The sequence below is a fragment of the Botryllus schlosseri genome, chromosome 3 (assembly GCF_051294905.1).
Source record: "Botryllus schlosseri isolate E-star chromosome 3, Bs_hap1, whole genome shotgun sequence".
Taxonomy (NCBI): Eukaryota; Metazoa; Chordata; class Ascidiacea; order Stolidobranchia; family Styelidae; genus Botryllus; species Botryllus schlosseri.
In genome coordinates this window covers 26,142,879-26,162,120 of record NC_137238.1, presented here as the reverse complement: position 1 = coordinate 26,162,120, position 19,242 = coordinate 26,142,879, and the positions used below count along the sequence as shown (strand labels likewise).

At 41.1% G+C, this 19,242-nt stretch overlaps 1 protein-coding gene and 1 long non-coding RNA gene across 3 annotated transcripts; one reads left to right on the top strand and one right to left on the bottom strand.

Annotated features, from left to right (window-relative positions):
- Positions 1-250: 250 nt before the first annotated feature.
- Positions 251-5,579, bottom strand: LOC145436250 (small ubiquitin-related modifier 3-like). 2 transcript variants are annotated; one of them, XM_080313614.1, is made up of 2 exons: positions 1,772-5,579; positions 251-1,546 (listed from the first exon to the last, which is right to left on the bottom strand). In XM_080313614.1, the coding sequence occupies exon 1, from the start codon at positions 5,485-5,487 to the stop codon at positions 5,122-5,124; it is 366 nt and encodes a 121-aa protein (XP_080169740.1). In that variant the 5' UTR covers positions 5,488-5,579; the 3' UTR covers positions 251-1,546; positions 1,772-5,121. The 2 variants fall into 2 exon arrangements, with proteins under 2 accessions (XP_080169740.1, XP_080169739.1); XM_080313613.1 differs by having other exon boundaries at positions 1,772-5,126.
- A 124-nt stretch (positions 5,580-5,703) lies between these two features.
- On the top strand, positions 5,704-9,038 carry LOC145436216 (uncharacterized). Its single transcript, XR_013914226.1, has 2 exons — positions 5,704-5,934; positions 6,119-9,038. It is a non-coding gene; the product is annotated as an uncharacterized LOC145436216 (long non-coding RNA).
- Positions 9,039-19,242: the final 10,204 nt, after the last annotated feature.

The window sequence follows — 19,242 nt, the reverse complement described above, 5'->3', positions numbered from 1 at the left end:
GTAGTCAATAGCTATAGCGGTCTCAGCTAGCAAATTCTCTGGTAGTTTGCAGTCTATCTAAACGCGAATCCGGTTAGTGTTACGGAAACAGGATAACATCCGGACTCGCTTTGTTTCTTCATGCCCGTACTCCGTATTTGCTACGTCTAAAGACACTTGATCTCCGAAAGACCTGTGTTTCAGTAGTTAGTTGATGTAACTATCTCACTAAATACAACCTACGCAAATTCTGAAAATATAACGAATGCAATAAAATAAAAATACCGGCGAGACTGTATTTTGTGATATGTTAAAGTATAAAACAACTGCTACATAATGCAACACATTGCGAACAAGCAATGCAATCGCCAAATGACATCGATGCAATCAATGATTCCATAAACAGCCCAAACTGAATTAGTAGTGAACAACAACGAAGCGCGTGGATGCAAGAAGGCACATCGGATGATTAAGAAGCGTCACGTTTCAGCGAACAATAGTGATTGATTTTGCATAATCAGGATAGAGGTAGGAATTGCATTCACCATGACAAAACGATCGATCAAATTGCGACACGGTCGATAAGCAGGAAGGTTGTTCATTGTTCAGTCGACCAGGGCGTGTCTTACAATTGTCTAGTTTAAAACGTCGCATTTATATAATTAATCAACCTTGGTAAACTTTATTCGACTGCGATAATTAACTTTGCATCGCGAAGGCAGTGTGACTAGACCCCCTGAATAATTTCGCATGTTAACACCAATTGTCATGTAGTTTCCACGCGGACCCATAAAACATATTCAAGCGTCCACCCGACATTGGGTCGGGTTATGATTTACGAGATTGCAATAGTCGACAAGGGTAGTAACGTGAAGAAATAATTTTTCATGGAAATTCGTTTGGCTCTTTACGAGCCAAATTATACCGAGAACAATCATAATAAAACATAGATAGGAGAGTCACACATTTATCATTTTCGAATGCAGGTATACCCTCAATGCTGATCGCATCACGCCGTAGTCCGCGTCTACAAAATCTACCAAAGTTCACGTAAAGATCGGACGATTTACGATATCCCATTCCGTGGACAAATGGAAATGCCAAAATACAGCCTCTCTGAGAGACGGCTAAAATCTTTAAAAACGCTTCTTTAGTTCACAATCCTTGATCAGGTCGGTACTAAGAGGAGACATCGAGCATTCGAGGACACAGAAGGCAGGAGCAACCCCCGCCTTGGTCGGAAAAGACGTCGATATGGTCTCCATCTTCTATTCCCAGCGAGTCGGGCGTGTGGCCGGCTGCTATACGCTCGCCGTCGAACTGAAACCGAACAGCATTAAAAGCAATGTTTTTTCTCTGGCAATAAGTCCGCATAATTTTGCCCATCTTGGTCGAGTACCGCTCAACCGTGTACTGCGATTTAGATCCGTCCGAATTGGAATAAATTTCAAAGTTGACCATAACTGGCTTGGCCTCTTTCGCCATGTCCCCAGGAAGAAGAGTGAATTTCTCAAGAAAAATAAGTGAGCGGTACACCGAGCGTGTAGCTTTAAAGTAAATTAGTGATCTGAAAGATATGGAAAGAGAGATACTTTTAAAAAACGCGGTTTGCGATTGTGATATGACGCCCATAAGCAACGTAATCAGTGGGCATATGAGTACGTGACCTAGTCGCATTTGGCACTTGAACATGTGGGCGAAAGTTATGGCTAAGAAAGTTCAAATATGTTACTTTCATACTACCAAAAAGAGCAAGATCCCGTAATACACATCATATACAGTGGTTCCCAACCTGTTTTTCTTCATTCCCACTTCAGATTTATTCCGAGTCTTCATTCGCCACTACTACCCAAATCTTTTGTCATTACGGAGCAGCTATATGCTTGTGTGAGTACACAAGACACACAACCACGCCAGTACGCAAGCCAATCGCCTATAACTGCAACATGAACCGTAAACACAAAGCGTTATTTCACGTCATACTGGTCGAGCTGGATGCGTCAGTGACGTCATTATTGGTTGTCCATAGCTAAAAATTAGCATTTGTGAACAAGCCGCAATATAATTTTCGATATATACATTCCAGAGCAGCGGTGACAGCGCATATGTAGACTATCCTGTAAATTGTGTTTAACAAATACGTCTATTCGCCACCAGAAACCATTGAATTCCCCACCGGTTGGAAACCACTGATATAGATAGATGTGGGCAGAATATTTATCGCATCATGCTGTAATCCTAGTTTACGTACGTTTTAGAATAAAATTCGCACAAAGACCTAGATATCCAATACCATGAAGATGTCGAAATGATAATACATTCTCTTGAAGAACCGACTAGAATCGTTAAAGCGCCTTTTCTGTTCACAATCCGCGTTTAGGCAGTCCGTGATAATTAGAGAGTATACTGAAACGAGACATCGAACATTCGAGGCCATAGTAGGCAGAAGCAACCCCCCTCTTGCAGGGTAAACACATCGATCAAGTCCCCGTCTTCTATTCCAAGCGAGTCGGGCGTGTCGCGGGCTGTAATCCGCACGCCGTCGAATCCAAAGCGAACTTTGTCAAGGGCAATATTTTTTCTCTGGCAATAATCCCGTATAATTTTGCCCATCTTAGTCGAGTACCGCTCAACGTTGTAGTGTGTTATGGATCCGTCCGACGCGGAACAAATTCCAAACCTGGCGATACCCGGCTTGGAGATATCCGTTTCAACCGGTTTGACAGCTTTCGCCATGTCCGCTGATGGAAGCTCGGATTTGCGACGCGAAATAAGTCCGTGGTATATCTAGCGCGTAGCGTAAAGTAAATTTATGATCTGAGGATTTGGAAAGCAAAGATTAGTTCTGTTACAAGCGGGAGCAACCGTGGTTTGCGATTATAATATGACGCTTGTATAAGCGATATACATTAAATGCATATCGACAGGTTGACACTGTTCTAGGAATGATTCAGGTCGAAGTTTCGTTTGGATCGGGTTGCACGGCCAGGGTGACTTGGGGAACTTCGACATACAATCAAGATCGGTAATATCGAAGCTTAGTTCCTTCTCATGAGCATGAAAATAGCAAATGTCTTTACAGCAAGCTTGGCTCGTTTCGCACTATACAGTTCTGTAGCATTTACAGGAAACCCAGACATTAGATTAGCATTAAAATTAGAGCATAAAAACATTTCACGGATTGGATTAGAAATAGAATTAGAACAAATAAACATTTTACGAAGTACACTATAATTAGATTACAGGCATTTCTCCCTAATTAGTCTCATTATACAACTATAATTAGTTTTCCAAGTCTGCGGCCAGGAGACATATTTCAGGTCGCCCGACTATGAGACACAATCAGACGTGTAGAAACTACAACTATAGTTAGGTGACGGTCAAATTACTACTGTTGTTATAGCAGTTCTAGTGCTAGTAGCAAGTTCTGAAACGTGAGTAAGTTAATAGTGGTGCGTTTTGAACACCCAGTGATTTGTTCAAGTTTTGACACAATGAATATCCCTAACCCTAGTTCTAAGATCACGAACCAGTTCTGGATGCACTAAAATGGGTGCTTTAGTGCCAAATGCCATTGAAAATATTCAGAAAGAACGCATAAATATAAGAGAGATGAGTGATTAGTGACGTGCTTAGTTTTTTCCATTTCAGAGATCAAATATTATAACATTACGTCCTCATCAGCTGCAGATAGCATGATTGCAAATGCCGATTCCGTCTCCATTGCCGGGATGCCTAATCGATCATACGGGTAAACACGTGAAGTATGCATCCATTTTCGATTCCAAGTGTATGTGGTGTGTCGCGGCCACGAATACGGTGCCCTTGCAACACTAGTCTGAAACGGGCATCGTCGATATTCAAGTTCTTTCGTCGGCAATAGTCTGCCATAATTCCTCTCATTCTCGCGTCACGTTCAACTACGTAGGTTGTGATGGAATTCTGCCCGACAAGCCCTTCCCGAAATAAATGCAATTGAATGGTAATCATTCCAGACTTCAATACTTTCCCCATGCCAGCACGGATCTGCAATGCGAAATACGCCAGCGGAGTACGTACGTATACTGGCTGGTACAGTGTATGCAGCGTATAGTAAATCTGAAAAATTGAAAAGAACGAATAGTTCATGGCAGAGAACAGCCGAGGAAATGGCACGGATTAAGCAAGTTAAATATCTGCATTGTACTAACCTATACAAGCATGATCAGAAATATAGGCCTAAACAGGAACTTACGCGCAGGCAGAATGACTTAAAAAGATCACGCAGACCCCCGCCAACTGTTGCAGACTTCAAGAACCAGACTGTGGCGTTTGGAATCTACCATGCATGGTCGACTGTTCGGTCGTACGTCTGGCAGTGCGATATGCGTAATCTAGCAAATCATTCGATAGACTTATAATAAACATACAAAAGGTGTGTCGTCACAAGCAACGAATACAATATCGGATCGTGCATGGCGTTCAATCATTTACAACGGAGACAGCCTACGTTAGCATTACCATCTCGCGATGTAAACTGGATCATGGAACATACACATTGCACACTGGCAACGAAAATTCTGTATTTCGCCAATTTTGACCATATCTTAGGCTGGAAATCAGACTTTCAGGTAAAACATTTAGCTTTCACAGCTATTCCAGTGGACAAAAACCTGTCAAACACACTAAGCCTTATGGAGATATATCCCAGCTGTGGTGTGAAGGCCCGAAAATGATGATACCCTTACGCGTACACAGAGCCTAATACATCAACGAGATATAGTGTATTTGACACATTCTCTCACCCATTGGAACAGGTGTGAGAGCACAGTTCGATATCAGAAAGTACAGAAGGACTGATTTGCAACCTACGTTATGATGGACATGTGGCAAATGCAGCTCTTTTACACTCACTTTTCACAGCTCTTATACTGTAGAGCTGTCGAGAAGAGCTCGTGATGAAATAGCAACGACATCCGACGTTAAAATCGTAAGGAAATGGCTCTAATACCAATGCAAAGTGCATTGAGCAGGGCGGCAGCGATTAGTAAAAAGCAACGAACTTTGATCGTAAAATTGCAAGGCCCGATCAGACTGTGTTATGGAAACTCAAATAGGAAACACCGTTTAAAGAGTCAGTTATCCGCGAACTAGCATTAATATTCAGTACGGCAGACACGCAGGGCAGTGGTGGTGAAGAGTAGTTCCGCCGCGTATCTGTATCGAAAGACCGTCGTTTGTAGTCGTGAACTTGTCTCTAGCTCTCATCCGCACTACGGCTACCGGCACGCGTCCAATAGACTCGCGAAATTCCGCCACCCGGTAAACGTACAACATTCTGTTATTTCTCGTGTACAATTTGCCGTCCTTGACGAACACTTCCACGACGGGCAGTTCGTGCATCCTGTAGTCACCTTCGGACATCATGTCCGCGACTTCGTTGACGTCATCGCCGTTGTGGAAGGTTGCGTTGATCCAATCTTGGCTGAATCGAATCTCTGACGGTCTCAGATAGATTTCTTCAGACATGATGGCAATGAATAATACTGCTAGTGCGACGCCTTTACTATACGCTGTTAAAATACAACGGTTCACGTTAGCGACTCTGACCACCGTGTGGATGCGTATTGCGTAGTCACAGAGAAAGCTTAACCGACGTATAAATCTCAATAATAACAAAACACGCCATCTCATGTAAGCGATGTCATATGAAAGCCTAGAAGTGAGCTGAGCTACAAGGGGTGCCTTTATTTTGTACATGCAAGCTAATGAAAAGCTAATGCAGCTAATTAAGCTAAGGAAAAGCTAATTAAGCTAATGAAAGGCTAATTAAGCTAATGAAAAGCTAAGTAAGCTAATGAAAAGCTAATGAAAAGCTAATTAAGCTAATGAAAAGCTAATGAAGCTAATTAAGCTAATGAAAAGCTAAGTAAGCTAATGAAAAGCTAATGAAAAGCTAAGTAAGCTAATGAAAAAGTAAGCTAATGAAAAGTAAGCTAATGAAAAGCTAAGTAAGCTAATGAAAAGCTAATGAAAAGCTAATAAAAAGCCAATTAAGCTAATGAAAAAGTAAGATAATGAAAAGTAAGCTAATGAAAAGCTAATGAAGCTAATTAAGCTAATGAAAAGCTAAGTAAGCTAATGAAAAGCTAATGAAAAGCTAATGAAAAGCCACCTATATGTGAATTACAAAATTAATGTTAGAGACAGTTAGTCACACTTATCAGTGGTCACACTAACGTAGTAGGTTGGTATTAATGGTGTTTCTATTACTATAGGATGGTCATTGGTCATTTTACACCAGGCTGGTATTCGTTATTACGGTTCCTGATCCACCGACTATTATGGGTCGGGGCCTTTGCAAGACACCGTCTACGCGGATCGTACGAGCAGTACAAGCCCACACCCTACATAAACCAGAAACACTTGGGTAGGAATACTGGAACCGACTTGGGCCTGATTCGAACTCCCAACCAATTCGTTTTGCAGCTGCGGAGCTGTGAATACATTCAAGCGAACTAAAGCGGAACTAGTCAAGTATATTCCGCGCTAAGCATTATTCTTGTCGGATATTATAATAAAAGATCACGAGCGTCAATGCGTTACGACTCGCTAGTCGATAGGCTATACCTTGCCCCTCCCTGTGAAATATTATAAAGCAGAAATGATACGTGAATATCCCAATTCAGCGCAGCAAATATATGCAATTACAAAGTAGTACATATCCGGACGTTTTAAACGTTAGTTTACTCATTGCTCATTATCAGGATGACAATTGTGCCGATGTCTCACTAGTACGTGATTTAGGTTTCGCAAAGGTAACGAAAAAGAAGTCTTCCCAATTTTGAAATTATGCGCAGAATGATTCAGTTCTAAAAAAAAAACGATCAATAATCTAAATTATAATCTGTCGATCATGATGTGAAGTTTATTTGTAAAATAAAAATTACTGTCAAGCCCACAACCAATATCCACGCGAATTCGGTTTACCAGACATATCGCGTGCCGAAACGGGTTAATCCAGTTTTGTATGATGCGTTGATTGATAGCAGGCATGCTGGAGCTTGTGAGACAATGCTGTTTTCAAATCCTCCTTGCCTTCCTAACTAATTACCATCAAGAAATGAACTCCCTTTGAAATGTCGTTGATGTTCATGTTCGTTCACGCTATCAAATTCAGTTTGCAAACATAACCGGCCACATTATCATGTTAGGCGTGCTGGCACTTTAGCACCGAGTAGGCAGAAAAACTTCGTCAGAGATCACCGCTGTATGTAGTGCCGAGATAACGTAGTGGTATAATCCACAGCTGCAACACCAATGGGTTGTGGGTTCGAGTCCGACCGAGGTCGACTCCAAAATTCCTACCTAGGTGCCATCTCATCCGTGTAAGCGGTGTCTTATAAAAGCCAAGAATGTGGGCCGTTGTACAAGTCGGCCGCTACGGAATAGAAATGTAGAAAATTGCCTGGTGTAAATGACCATGACCATGACCATATTAGTCGAGACCAGGGCCGTAACAGCACTTCGTCAGGCCCCCCAAAAAACTTTGGTCTTGGGCCCCCCATAGGGTTATAGACCGAACTTCTGGGGGGCGAACGGCGATACACTTTTACCGCTATTCATCATATTCATTGCGAGTTTGTTTAGTGAATCAGCTTCTGTCGCCTAAGCGCGCGAAGCGCGGAAAATTTCTAGAATTCATGATTTCATGGGGCAGTATGATCGGGAATTGCATATATTGTTATCAATTTTTATCTTCTCCCTGCTCACGTAATCAGATTTGCCGGTAGAGCTGAGTGAGGTGTGTTTGAAAAGGTAGGACCACTCAATAATAATTAAACATCTTCGGGGGTATACCCGTTGGCAGGAACGAAACAGCACCTCGTCAGGCCCCCAAAAACGTGGGTCTTGGGCTCCCATAGGGTGATAAAACGACCCCCCCCATCACGTTGTTCGCGTTTGTCACGAAATTATCTGTACCGCATTGTGAGCCAGCGCGAAGCGCGAAAATTTTCGATGATTTATGATAAAATCGGTCAATCAGATCGGCGATTGCATATATATTATGCTATCAATTTATTGTCCTCTCTACTCACGTAATTAGATGTACCGGTGGAGCTGGCTGAAGTGTCTTGAAAACGGGAGGGTCCGTAAATAATGATTAAACATCTTCGGGCGGGCGGACCCGTTGATATGATCTCGTTACATGATATTATTTCGTGACTTCCAGTCTGGTATATCAAAAAGTATAGAATCGTCCGAACGTAGGCTTCTAAACTAAGAGACGCACACGATTTCAAATTGGTATTTCTTCACTGGCATAAAACTTTTCCCAGCGGGATGATATGTGTCTTGTGAGGTTCAGATTGCAAAGACAGGAACATTCGGCGCCAGTCATTTAGGAGCCTATGGACAATTAAACCTATATGTATTTTGTATATATAATGAAGTCTTCGGTCTGCATAAGGGCGTAGACCTTTTCGGCCAAGCTTTTCTCGCTGCCGATCGTTCTGGCACACTTCTTGGAGTCTCATGTCTTGATTGTATGTATTGGTGGGTGGTGGCGCGGTAATGGCCAATACCCAATAATATAGATAAAAGGCTACTTGAATTCGCGCGCAGCGCGAAAAAATTTTGAAAAAATTGCATAAATTTTCAAAAAATATTCTATGATTTATGCTAATTCACGAAATAATTTTGGGCCCCCTTCGAGCTCGGCCCCCCCCAATTGGGGGTTTGGGGTGCGGCAGTTACGGTGCTGGTCGAGACACACCATGAACACCTCAAAACAAACCTGGCGGTGCCGTCAAATCTTCCGGTTTGCAGGGTGCAGTTAAGTCTGAATTGGCACTATTGCAATCATAATTCAAAAATCCCTATTGAGAATCGAATATCCAGATTCTAAACTTGGATTTAAAATTTCGGATTTGATACATCCAGAATCATATGAGCGAAATACTAACCTGGACTTACTTCCTTGCTTCATTGGCTTCATTTTTACATTCGCTGGTTTCATTAGCTTTTCATTAGCTTAATTAGCTTTTCATTAGCTTACTTTTCATTAGCTTACTTTTTCATTAGCGTAATTAGCTTTTCATTAGCTTAATTAGCTTCATTAGCTTTTCATTAGCTTACTTTTCATTAGCTTACTTTTTCATTAGCTTACTTAGCTTTTCATTAGCTTACTTAGCTTTTCATTAGCTTAATTAGCTTCATTAGCTTTTCATTAGCTTACTCTTCATTAGCTTACTTTTTCATTAGCTTAATTAGCTTTTCATTAGCTTTTCATTAGCTTACTTAGCTTTTCATTAGCTTAATTAGCCTTTCATTAGCTTAATTAGCTTTTCCTTAGCTTAATTAGCTGCATTAGCTTTTCATTAGCTTGCATGTACAAAATAAAGGCACCCGCTACAAGCCGTCGGCAGCTACGGAATAAAAATGAAGAAAATTGACCTGGTGTAAATGACCACAGTAGTCGACAAACACCATGAATATCACAAACAACAACGCATACACAAGATTAATAGCAGGGTCCAACAGAATATAAAAGACAAGCCATACACGATGACTGATGAGTCGTTGATAAACTCCAACTTCCAGGCTGTGCATCAAGTTTTCAATTACTATGATGAGCAAGGTCACTTCAGGTAAGCCGGGTCCCGGGTAAGCAATACGTAAATAAGACCGGCACGTCATAATAGAGCTTACCAAGTTGCTAACCGTCATGTTTTCTGGTCGGTTTTGTTTTTAGTTAGGTATTTGATGACTGCCGACTATAAGCTAGGAACGTATTAAAACCGTACAGTTCGTAACTGGTACACACTTCACCTAAAAACAAGCATATGCCGATAATTTATTTTCACATTGTGCGAGCTCCAGGATCGTTTCCAGAAGGAAGCAAAGGGGTCGCTTTGATTAACTCTGTATGGCATCACTGAGGTTTCGTGGTGTCGTTAATACTATTTCATAAGCCATGTTGTCTATACCTAACCATCACATAGGAGAGGCCAACCACGATCACCACTAACCAATACTGAGGCGTTCAACGTGCATGCATATTGCACATGCACAGATTTCAAGGTACATCTACTGCAGCGCGAGCCAGGATAGCCATAACCCAAATGCTCATTTAGGCGTATTGTTCAGTCAGTTCCTACATGCATACCTGGATAATAACTTCAGCGACGGAGAAAATTATGAACTGATATCATTAGGTTAACTCCACCACTGCTCAATTCACTAGTTCATCGGCGATTACAACGTTGCGTAATAATCCTGTATTTTAACGGCATCAAGTTACCCAGCATTCGTGAATGTTTACTACGTTTTTTAATTTGAAATGCGAATGTCACTTCAACAGCAGTTACTTCTCTCCGATGATTAGCAAAACAATGTGGATTTGATAACAGCATTTCACACAGGCGCCGTCGTGTCTGCTTCGCCATCCGACCAATCAACGCACCGTGCAATCCTTAATTATGATTTCAACACGTGCGATATGTCCGTATTGATGGAAATATTAGTGGTAGCTCAAATATTCAATATGACAGATTGTGAGGTGGTGGGTTGTAGTGCTTCCCGGGAATTTTCGATTTTACCCCAATTTTATCCAGCTTTTTGAAAAGATGTTTGAGAAAGATATCGCAATTTCAAACCGTCTGCGGAATACATCCGTTATGATTTTGGTTCAATGTATGTGTGTGTGAATCTGTGTTCCTCCTCGGAACGCAGTCGTAATAATTCAACGTGGTACGCTAGCCAGACTTGTAGAAACTACCCGGGGCCTATTATACTTAAGTACTATCATATTTTTAAAATGTACGACTAGAACTAGAACTACTCACTTTTCAAAACCTCCAACTATAACTGGACCTTTAAAAATCAACAACGAACTAACGAACTGAAAGACAACAAACTGGATACAATTCCGAAGTTACTCAGCACTGAAGACGAATTAGGGAATTGCAAATGAGACAAGAGATATTGGAGATACCATCGTCATTTCAAAAGGACGGAATTTCAGGTTTGAAATAGGAGTACCGCAGTTTCGACACCTAAAACCCACTCCCTGGCTACGCCACTTGCAGCAGTGCTATGACTCTCAGCTAGCAATGGCGGCAAAAACATCTCAACAGAACACCGCTATCACGATTCACGACGACACGTGTTTTCTAATTGTTCGGCAACTAATTTCTGTCAAATGAGTGACTAGAACTAAAACTACTCACTTTACAAAATTCGCGACTAGAACTACTTGAAAAACAGCATTTAGTTGACCTTTAACTAACTATATTAGTAGTTTGTACAAGTGGAAGTCAGCGAGATAAAACGAGCGCCGTTCGGGAGATTGCGTGCTTACGTCTATATTAAAATGTTAACGTTTTCTTCCAACACAGAAATTGTTTGTCGTTTTAGAATGCCGGTAACTCGTACATGCATGTACGGGTACACCGTACAATCTGTATTCGATCTATAGGGCCCGACCAATCCAGCCCGCCTCCATCTCCGTCCTTTAGGAATCTCCGTGTATCCCCACGGGGGGAAAGTTGTCAATCGCCGGTTTTACTCTAGTCTAAATGAAGCAAGGGCGGGCAACATACGGCTCGCGGGCCGCATCCGGCCCTCGGACAGCTTCCAGTCCTACATGATAATGTGGCCCACGGCCCGAATCTACATGCATTTACGTGCAATCGTTTTCGACCATGAACATTTACAAGTTAAAGCTGCGTTCCAATCTAACTTATGTTCACGTACACTCGTACGGATGTACAGTCTTTACTAAGGGTTTGTACGTCCAACATGCAGCCAGAGTTCAAAGAACGAGTTGACAGCTTTGATGGACCAGAGATGACTTATTGACTTGAATAGCTATTGAAGTACATTGCTTTAAATCAGCGGTTCTCAACCGGGGGTCCGCGGACCCCTGGGGGTCCGCGAAGCATTTTCAGGGGGTCCGCGAAGCTTCAAAATAATTGATAAACTAATTTTGTTTTAAATTCAGAAAATCACGAGGCACTTTCGCTTCATTACTAGTAAAACTACAGAGCTCACATTAACAAAATGGCCATCCGAGATGAGATATCCTACTCTGTGCAGACTCATTGTAATTGCCAATAGCCTACTGATACAAGCATTTTGCTGTTTAGAAATGTTTTGTTGGGAATTGTGGAAAAAAAGTTGGATGAGTAAGGTCAATCACGGCGACTTCGAAATGTTTACAAAAATCGTTTCTCTCCTGTGATATACATCTCCTTTTTTTCCATGATAACTTCAAGATTGAATGCTGGATAGACAAGACCAGGTTTGACGGTATATATTCATTAAAAAATGCGTTTGTCAAATTTTGAGAGTTCTTTTGCGTGATAACGAACGTCACAAGTCAACCTACTAGTGACAATCAAGCTTCTCACAATTTCGTGTGTGACTTCAATGTACTATTCTTTCTATGATACGTCAATTTTGGTTTCTCAGAATAATTCATTGGACAAAAATGAAGCAATTCTTGTCTGGTATCCTTGGCTGGTACGTTGGAAAGCCTGTTTCTTCAAGGAGTTCGTGTACACTCCAAATAATGCTTCATGAAATGTCCATAATAGGACCATCAGATTTAATGAAAAAAAAATAGCTAGCAAATTAACAGTCTTACTCCGATTTCTATGATTCTACCACGTAGAACACGCCTACGGCTGGTTTGGAGGCAAGTTTGATCGAGATTGAAGGTCTTTTGCTACAATAATTTCTCTCCGCAGCTGAACCATATTTGCGCAAACTGAAAAGCCGAGAAATTGAACTTTTCAAATTGAAGACTGTATTTGTGAAAAAATAGGACAGGTATATATATTCTGATGATTTTGCATTGTCCAGCCATGCGTAAGGGGATAGACTACACTGCACCCCACCCCTCCTCTCGTATTGGAAAATCAGTCATACACCCATGATTTTGAAACGAATGAATCAATCGATCTTTATGAAATTTGAATCATAAGGTCGCTTTAGAAAATGTCCTAACGTTGGGCAAAATCCGTCATTATTAACACGATTTTCATTAGAAGCACAGATAGTCGACAAAATACTAATTTGCTTTCAGGATAGATTCATTGCAGTAGAATTTAGTAACTCGAAGACTTTTCGTGTGCATATTCGGCACAATATGAAGCATGATTAGATTATGGAAAGAGATCCAAACGAAAGCTAAATTGGCAATGTGTGGCGTAACAATGCAATAATAAAACGGAACGCTAGGCAAATCAGCTGTACCGGTAATCATAATAAAGACACGACAGAAAATCAAATTATAATATACACGGACATTTAGCGGTACCCTATATATTAATGGATAATTTTAAAATTGTATAGAAACTACTCCTGCCGGCATAAATAAGGATTGGTCAATTTTAGAGACAGAGACAGATGGGAAGCAGATCTACATTTAGCAATCATTCCTGCGCCGTTAACTCTTGATAAGGTGCACACGAAAAGTGTTGGAGTTATAAATTCCACTGCGATCAATGTAGATCTGACAGCAATATTGAAGTTTATTACCGCCACTCACATATTCAAATAATACGAATGTTCGATAGATAATCCGATGCTAGCTATACTAGACTTGCTCGTATGGCTTCATCTACATCCCAACTTTCAAGTAATTGCACCACAGTAGTTCAATTACTTTCAGTTATAAAACAGACCTATGTCAGTGTGTATCTAACTAGTAGAGAATTTGAAAGAACATTGTATAATGTATATCAACAATCGTATCACAAAATATGACGTCATCAGCATGACATGACATGACATAAGAGAGCGTTCACAAAAGTATACTGGGCCCATTCGCGATATTTCATTTTCGGATTATCCCAGCTTGACCCGTTTCTATGAGCGATAGATATCAACTAGTCAGTGGTCGGGAACCTTTTTGGGCCGAAGAGCCGTATTGACCCAATATTTTAAAATTTAAATCCCAGGGAGCCATAAATGTCAATCAACTATTACGTCACAATTAAAATTTCGTGACGTAGGCTATTGTCAGCACTAATACATGGAATTCGTAGTGTGCGCCATATTTTCTCTGCGCACATGCGTAGGTGGAGCCAAACATGGTCATTACAGCAGTAGGTCTACATACATTGAAACCTTCAATGCTTATTGGTATTTTCTATTGATGTTCAATTGTTCATGAATGACTAGATTTTGAACATTTTTACTCCCAAAATCAAGCTATTTTCAAATTCATTGTTCGAAAATAAAGCGCGAAAGGAGAGGTAATGCACATGTGAGGCACAGACGGGCCAAGCCTAACTTGCGAAAGCGCAACTCATCGTAAATAGATTAGAACTTATAATCACTGCTATTAATCGCACTGATTCCGAATATCTAAATATTGATCGACTTCTCCCGTATTCGGCTAACAAATCATTACATTTTAACGGCGGTATACTAGAAAACTACTTACCAATCAAGAACATGGCTAGCTACGGCGTTGTTTTTTATTTGAATTTCTAATTGTGAATGTCACTTCCATTTCTCTTCGCAGACTAAGAAAACAATGTATATTTGAAAACTGCATTGTCATACAAGCGTCGCCATGTCTGCTATTCTCCTTGATCAGTCCAAAATTTCGAGGCGCGCGATATCGGGTAGATCGAATTCGCGAGTGATGTTAGTCGCCGCCGCGACATCAACTTAAAAATTTGAGGATTTCGAAAAGGGGGATACGAGACCCTAATCCTGGATACCCACTGTCTTGTCCTCTCAAAGACATGTTTAGGCTGCCACGAGAATAATTACTCTGGGCGTAATGAAAATTAACTTTACAAGTTGCTGCAATATTGATAAATTTATTACAAAATTAAAAATTTGGTAAAGAGCCATATCTGATACCCAAAAGAGCCATATATGGCTCGCGAGCCATAGGTTCCCGACCACTGAACTAGATGATGCGGCGCAATTTAAATTACTATATTGAAAGGACGATTTCCATTGGCGACTGGCTTTCAAAATCGCCCCAACGTAAGGAGCGTAGAAACCCCGAAGTGCTTGTTTGGTATCACCAGCTGGTAATCTGGTTTCACGCTGTGCGCGTATCAAGGTATCAAGAGTATTTCACATGACACATACGAGTAAATACATAATTTCGGCCTGTTCAAGACATCGTAGATTTACGAGTACGTCAAAAATCTTATCAATGCCAGATCCTGGACTACGTCAGACCTGTGGCGTATTGGTTCCGTAAGACCCACACTTACTACATTCGTTACCATTGTAATCCAACAATAAGATTGTGGTATTCCCTCATCGCTCATATTTTACATGAAGAATGTTTTCGTCTGTTTCAGGACTTATTTTGAGCTTCTCACGATTTATGAACTTTTGGAGACTCAATTTTTGCTCCTCTGCTAGGGAGTTTGATTTAGGGCCCAACCATGGACATGTATTATATAAGCCTAATCTACGCAGACCTGAGTCACGGGATATATAGTCAGTAAAAACTAAAGGATATTGATATTGAGTGCATACAAGACTACAACTACTTCAAGGCAAAAGCTAAATACACGCGCTGTCCTCGTTTACATCTGGTTACTTGCCACATCTTATCCTGCGCTAAGGAAAGTTGCAAACACTGAACCGCACATGCTCATTGCCCAATTGCACACCTTTGTATAGTAACATTTTTAGTGCATCATGTATCCTATCCGCCACCGACAAAATCTCCGAATTCCATGCGGAACCATAAATATCGTTATCCAATTATTAACATAAATACCGGTGTACAAATTCAACGCATATGCAACGGTTAAAGGAGCGACACTCAACAGTAACAGTCGCTAATATAATTCAAGATAACGAACCGAACATAATTGCCAGTTGACATGCATAATACCCCCAAAATTGACCACCGTGATGTTTTGTGAAAAGTTAGCACGGGAGCAAAATGAATCTGATAGAATTCACTCCGTCGTTTCAGTAATACATAGATTCAGTAAACTAGCCCTAGCCTTCTTATTGGCCGTCATACTTTCACTATAGTAACTGACCGCTGCGGCATTGGCCGAGTTATGCTAAATTACTAGGAATAGCCTATTAGATCCAGTTTTTCAACCATTTACACCACGAACACAGGGATATCTAAAACTACGAACACCGTGTCGATATTTTGCTATTATAGGCAGATTCATGCACATTGGACAACAACATAAATAAAACATACGAATCAACGATAACGGAAATCTCCTTACAGATTACGAACACACACCAGTGTTCAAATCGACATGAATGTCTATTGTCTAAATGTCTATTGAGTAATTTCTGTTATTTATTCGCAGGCATTTGCTTACAGAAGGCACGAATATCGCAAGTAGGCAGATTGACTTCATTTTAACTGTAACTAGAGTACATACGAATATTCGGCACGCGAAATAATTACATTGCTACGCAAAAGGCACGCTTCACTGTTAATATTCATACCCGACCCATATCCCTTCAAGCACTGCACCGGTTCACAAATAGGCTTGAATATATTCCATTATTATATCGGTTGTCACGTCAGATTTAAGCCCAGCGGATGAAATTGGGTCGCGGGGTCGCGGAAAACTGAATACTGCCGGACTGCACTGAAAAGAATTGTCAGGCGAGGGGATTCATGGCAATTGACATTTTTATATCACTAACCAAGCTCAAAATTCGGGCCAGTTCATTGTCACGTAACGTAGGCTCTGTTAATTCGTTATGGAAGTCGTCACAACCGGAAAAACACTGATATCGTTCTTAGCCTGGAAGAAATACCAATCTTCTACAATTATCTTCCAGTTGAGGCTGTTAATTGTATAAAACCCCTCCACTGCACTGTACGGTACGCACATCACATCTACACTCAATGTCCCAAGCTGACGGCCCCTCACACAACTACATTACCGTCTACTCATTACGCTAGTTGCTCTGCACGCTGCAGCCAGATACACGATGACTATCATCCCAGCAACATCGACGCATCATCGTTTGAAATACGCTTACGTTTTCTATGCATGTGTTCACATTGGATAAGGAGTATTCCGCTGATATTGTTCATCGAAAGCGAGACGGCATACATCAATCACGGAACTCAGCGGGATATGCTTGGCGTTCGTGTCGAATGCCATGCCTGTTCAAACGACAGGCTTGTAGCAACAATCGTATTATTGTTATCGATGCGAGTAATTTACCGCATCCTAATTTGCTATGACAATAGCATGTCTCGACCCTACAACCGCCTACAGCCTACAACCGCCTAATCTGCGACCAAACTCCAATAGTCGTAATGCTATTCCGAGCTGCTCTTGGCTGTTCTCTACAAAGCGTCTACGACCCGGCGCAGATGTGTTTCAATGATACATTTGTTGTTTCTTGTTCTGCTTCACTCTATCTACATCTAGGCGTGACATGCTGTAATGTGTTGTTTATGAGGAATAACAATTAGATAGTATGGCGCATAATAATCATAATGTAAAGCATAAGTAGTGTTCCAACGCTCTAGTACAGATATATTTGGACGGAATTCAGTTCAATGAGCACAAATAGGAACTAGTGTAGTGTTTGAATTTAAACATTACGCACAGCGTGATCTGCTACCTAAATGCCGATGATGAAGCGATCTACCAACTCGTTCGCACGACGATTACGGCGCCCTACACCTTAATAACGCCGGCAAAGCGGTAACAGCATTAAGCCGGGGGCTCTATAAAATGTTGGTCATTGGCCACATGGCCTTCACATTAGGTCTAGAAAATAAGACACTCGATTTCAATTTGAATATAGAAATCGTGTCGGATCCCATTCGGGCTTGGGCCCTTTGGGCCGGGGGTTTGGGGCACGTCAGTTGCGGGTGTAAGTAACGGCATCGCGGATATCAAATTGGGAATTCCAGTTACTTCAGACGGATGTACATTAGGGCTCTTCAAAAATGACTTTTTTTCTCAAATCGTACTGGCTACTTGATAAAATTGTTAGGCTACCTAATTTAAGCCTACACACAAAATTTGGTTCAATTCCAGCCAGTAACCGCTTTGCTACACGACAAGAAAGTTTCTATTTCTTATATAAAAATAAATAATAAAAAATTTGAAAATTTTCTGTTCACCCCATGAAAGTGTTAGGCTGTCTATAGAAACGATGCTCACCAAATTTGGTTCAATTCCAACCAGTGGAAGCGGAGTTATTGCCGTCGAAAAATTGGGATTTTAATAAAATAGTATTTACGGTGAGCACAACTATAATAAATAAACAAAGAATCGGTCACCGTAAATACTATTTTATTCAAATCAAAATTTTTCGACGGCAATAACTCCGCTTCCACTGGTTGGAATTGAACCAAATTTGGTGAGCATCGTTTCTATAGACAGCCTAACACTTTCATGGGGTGAACAGAAAATTTTCAAATTTTTTGTTATTTATTTTTATATAATAAATAGAAACTTTATTCTCGTGTAGCAAAGCGGTTACTGGCTGGAATTGAATCCAATTTTGTGTGTAGGCTTAAATTAGGTAACCTAACAATTTTATCAAGTAGCCAGTACGATTTGAGAAAAAAAGTCATTTTTGAAGAGCCCTAATGTACATTATATTAGTAGGTAACTATGTCGTTGCATGACCCCGTTAAGCGTGACATTTCTGGAATTACGAAGTAGCCTACCCATCCCTACGCGCTCTGATGATGAGCTTCCGCGATGACCAAATGTCAATGCCAATGCATCAATCCACATATACACGCCGCGCGGTTTCTGTGATATCACTCGCGCCCCACCCTAAATATGTAATCATTTGTGTTATTTCCCACTCCCCCACAACAATACTCAAACCATACAACTGCAACAGTCATAACTGAACAAACGACCAATCTAAGTTGCGGATTTTGAACAGTGAGTAGTTCGAGTTCTGGTCGCGCATATAAAATAGTTGTAGAACAGAAAGCACGTGTTGTCGATTGGCGTGGATCGCGATACCGGTGTTCGGTTGTGTGATATTCATGCAGCCATCGGTAGCTTCGAGTCTTCAAGCTAATAACAGCGGCGTAGCCATCGGGTGGGAGTTTAGTGTCGAAACCCCTCCATTTCAAACTCTATACTCCATCCTTCCCCAATGCCGATTCTATGTCTATTTCCGCTGAAATAAAAATTAGTGGAGGCCTTGGCGAATTAAATCTAGTCAAGTGGTTCTTGACATCTGATGAACTGGCAACCCACACGCTAATGTGCAATAATGCGGGGGAACTTCAAGTCACATAAACCAAGACCTACCACATTGCATATG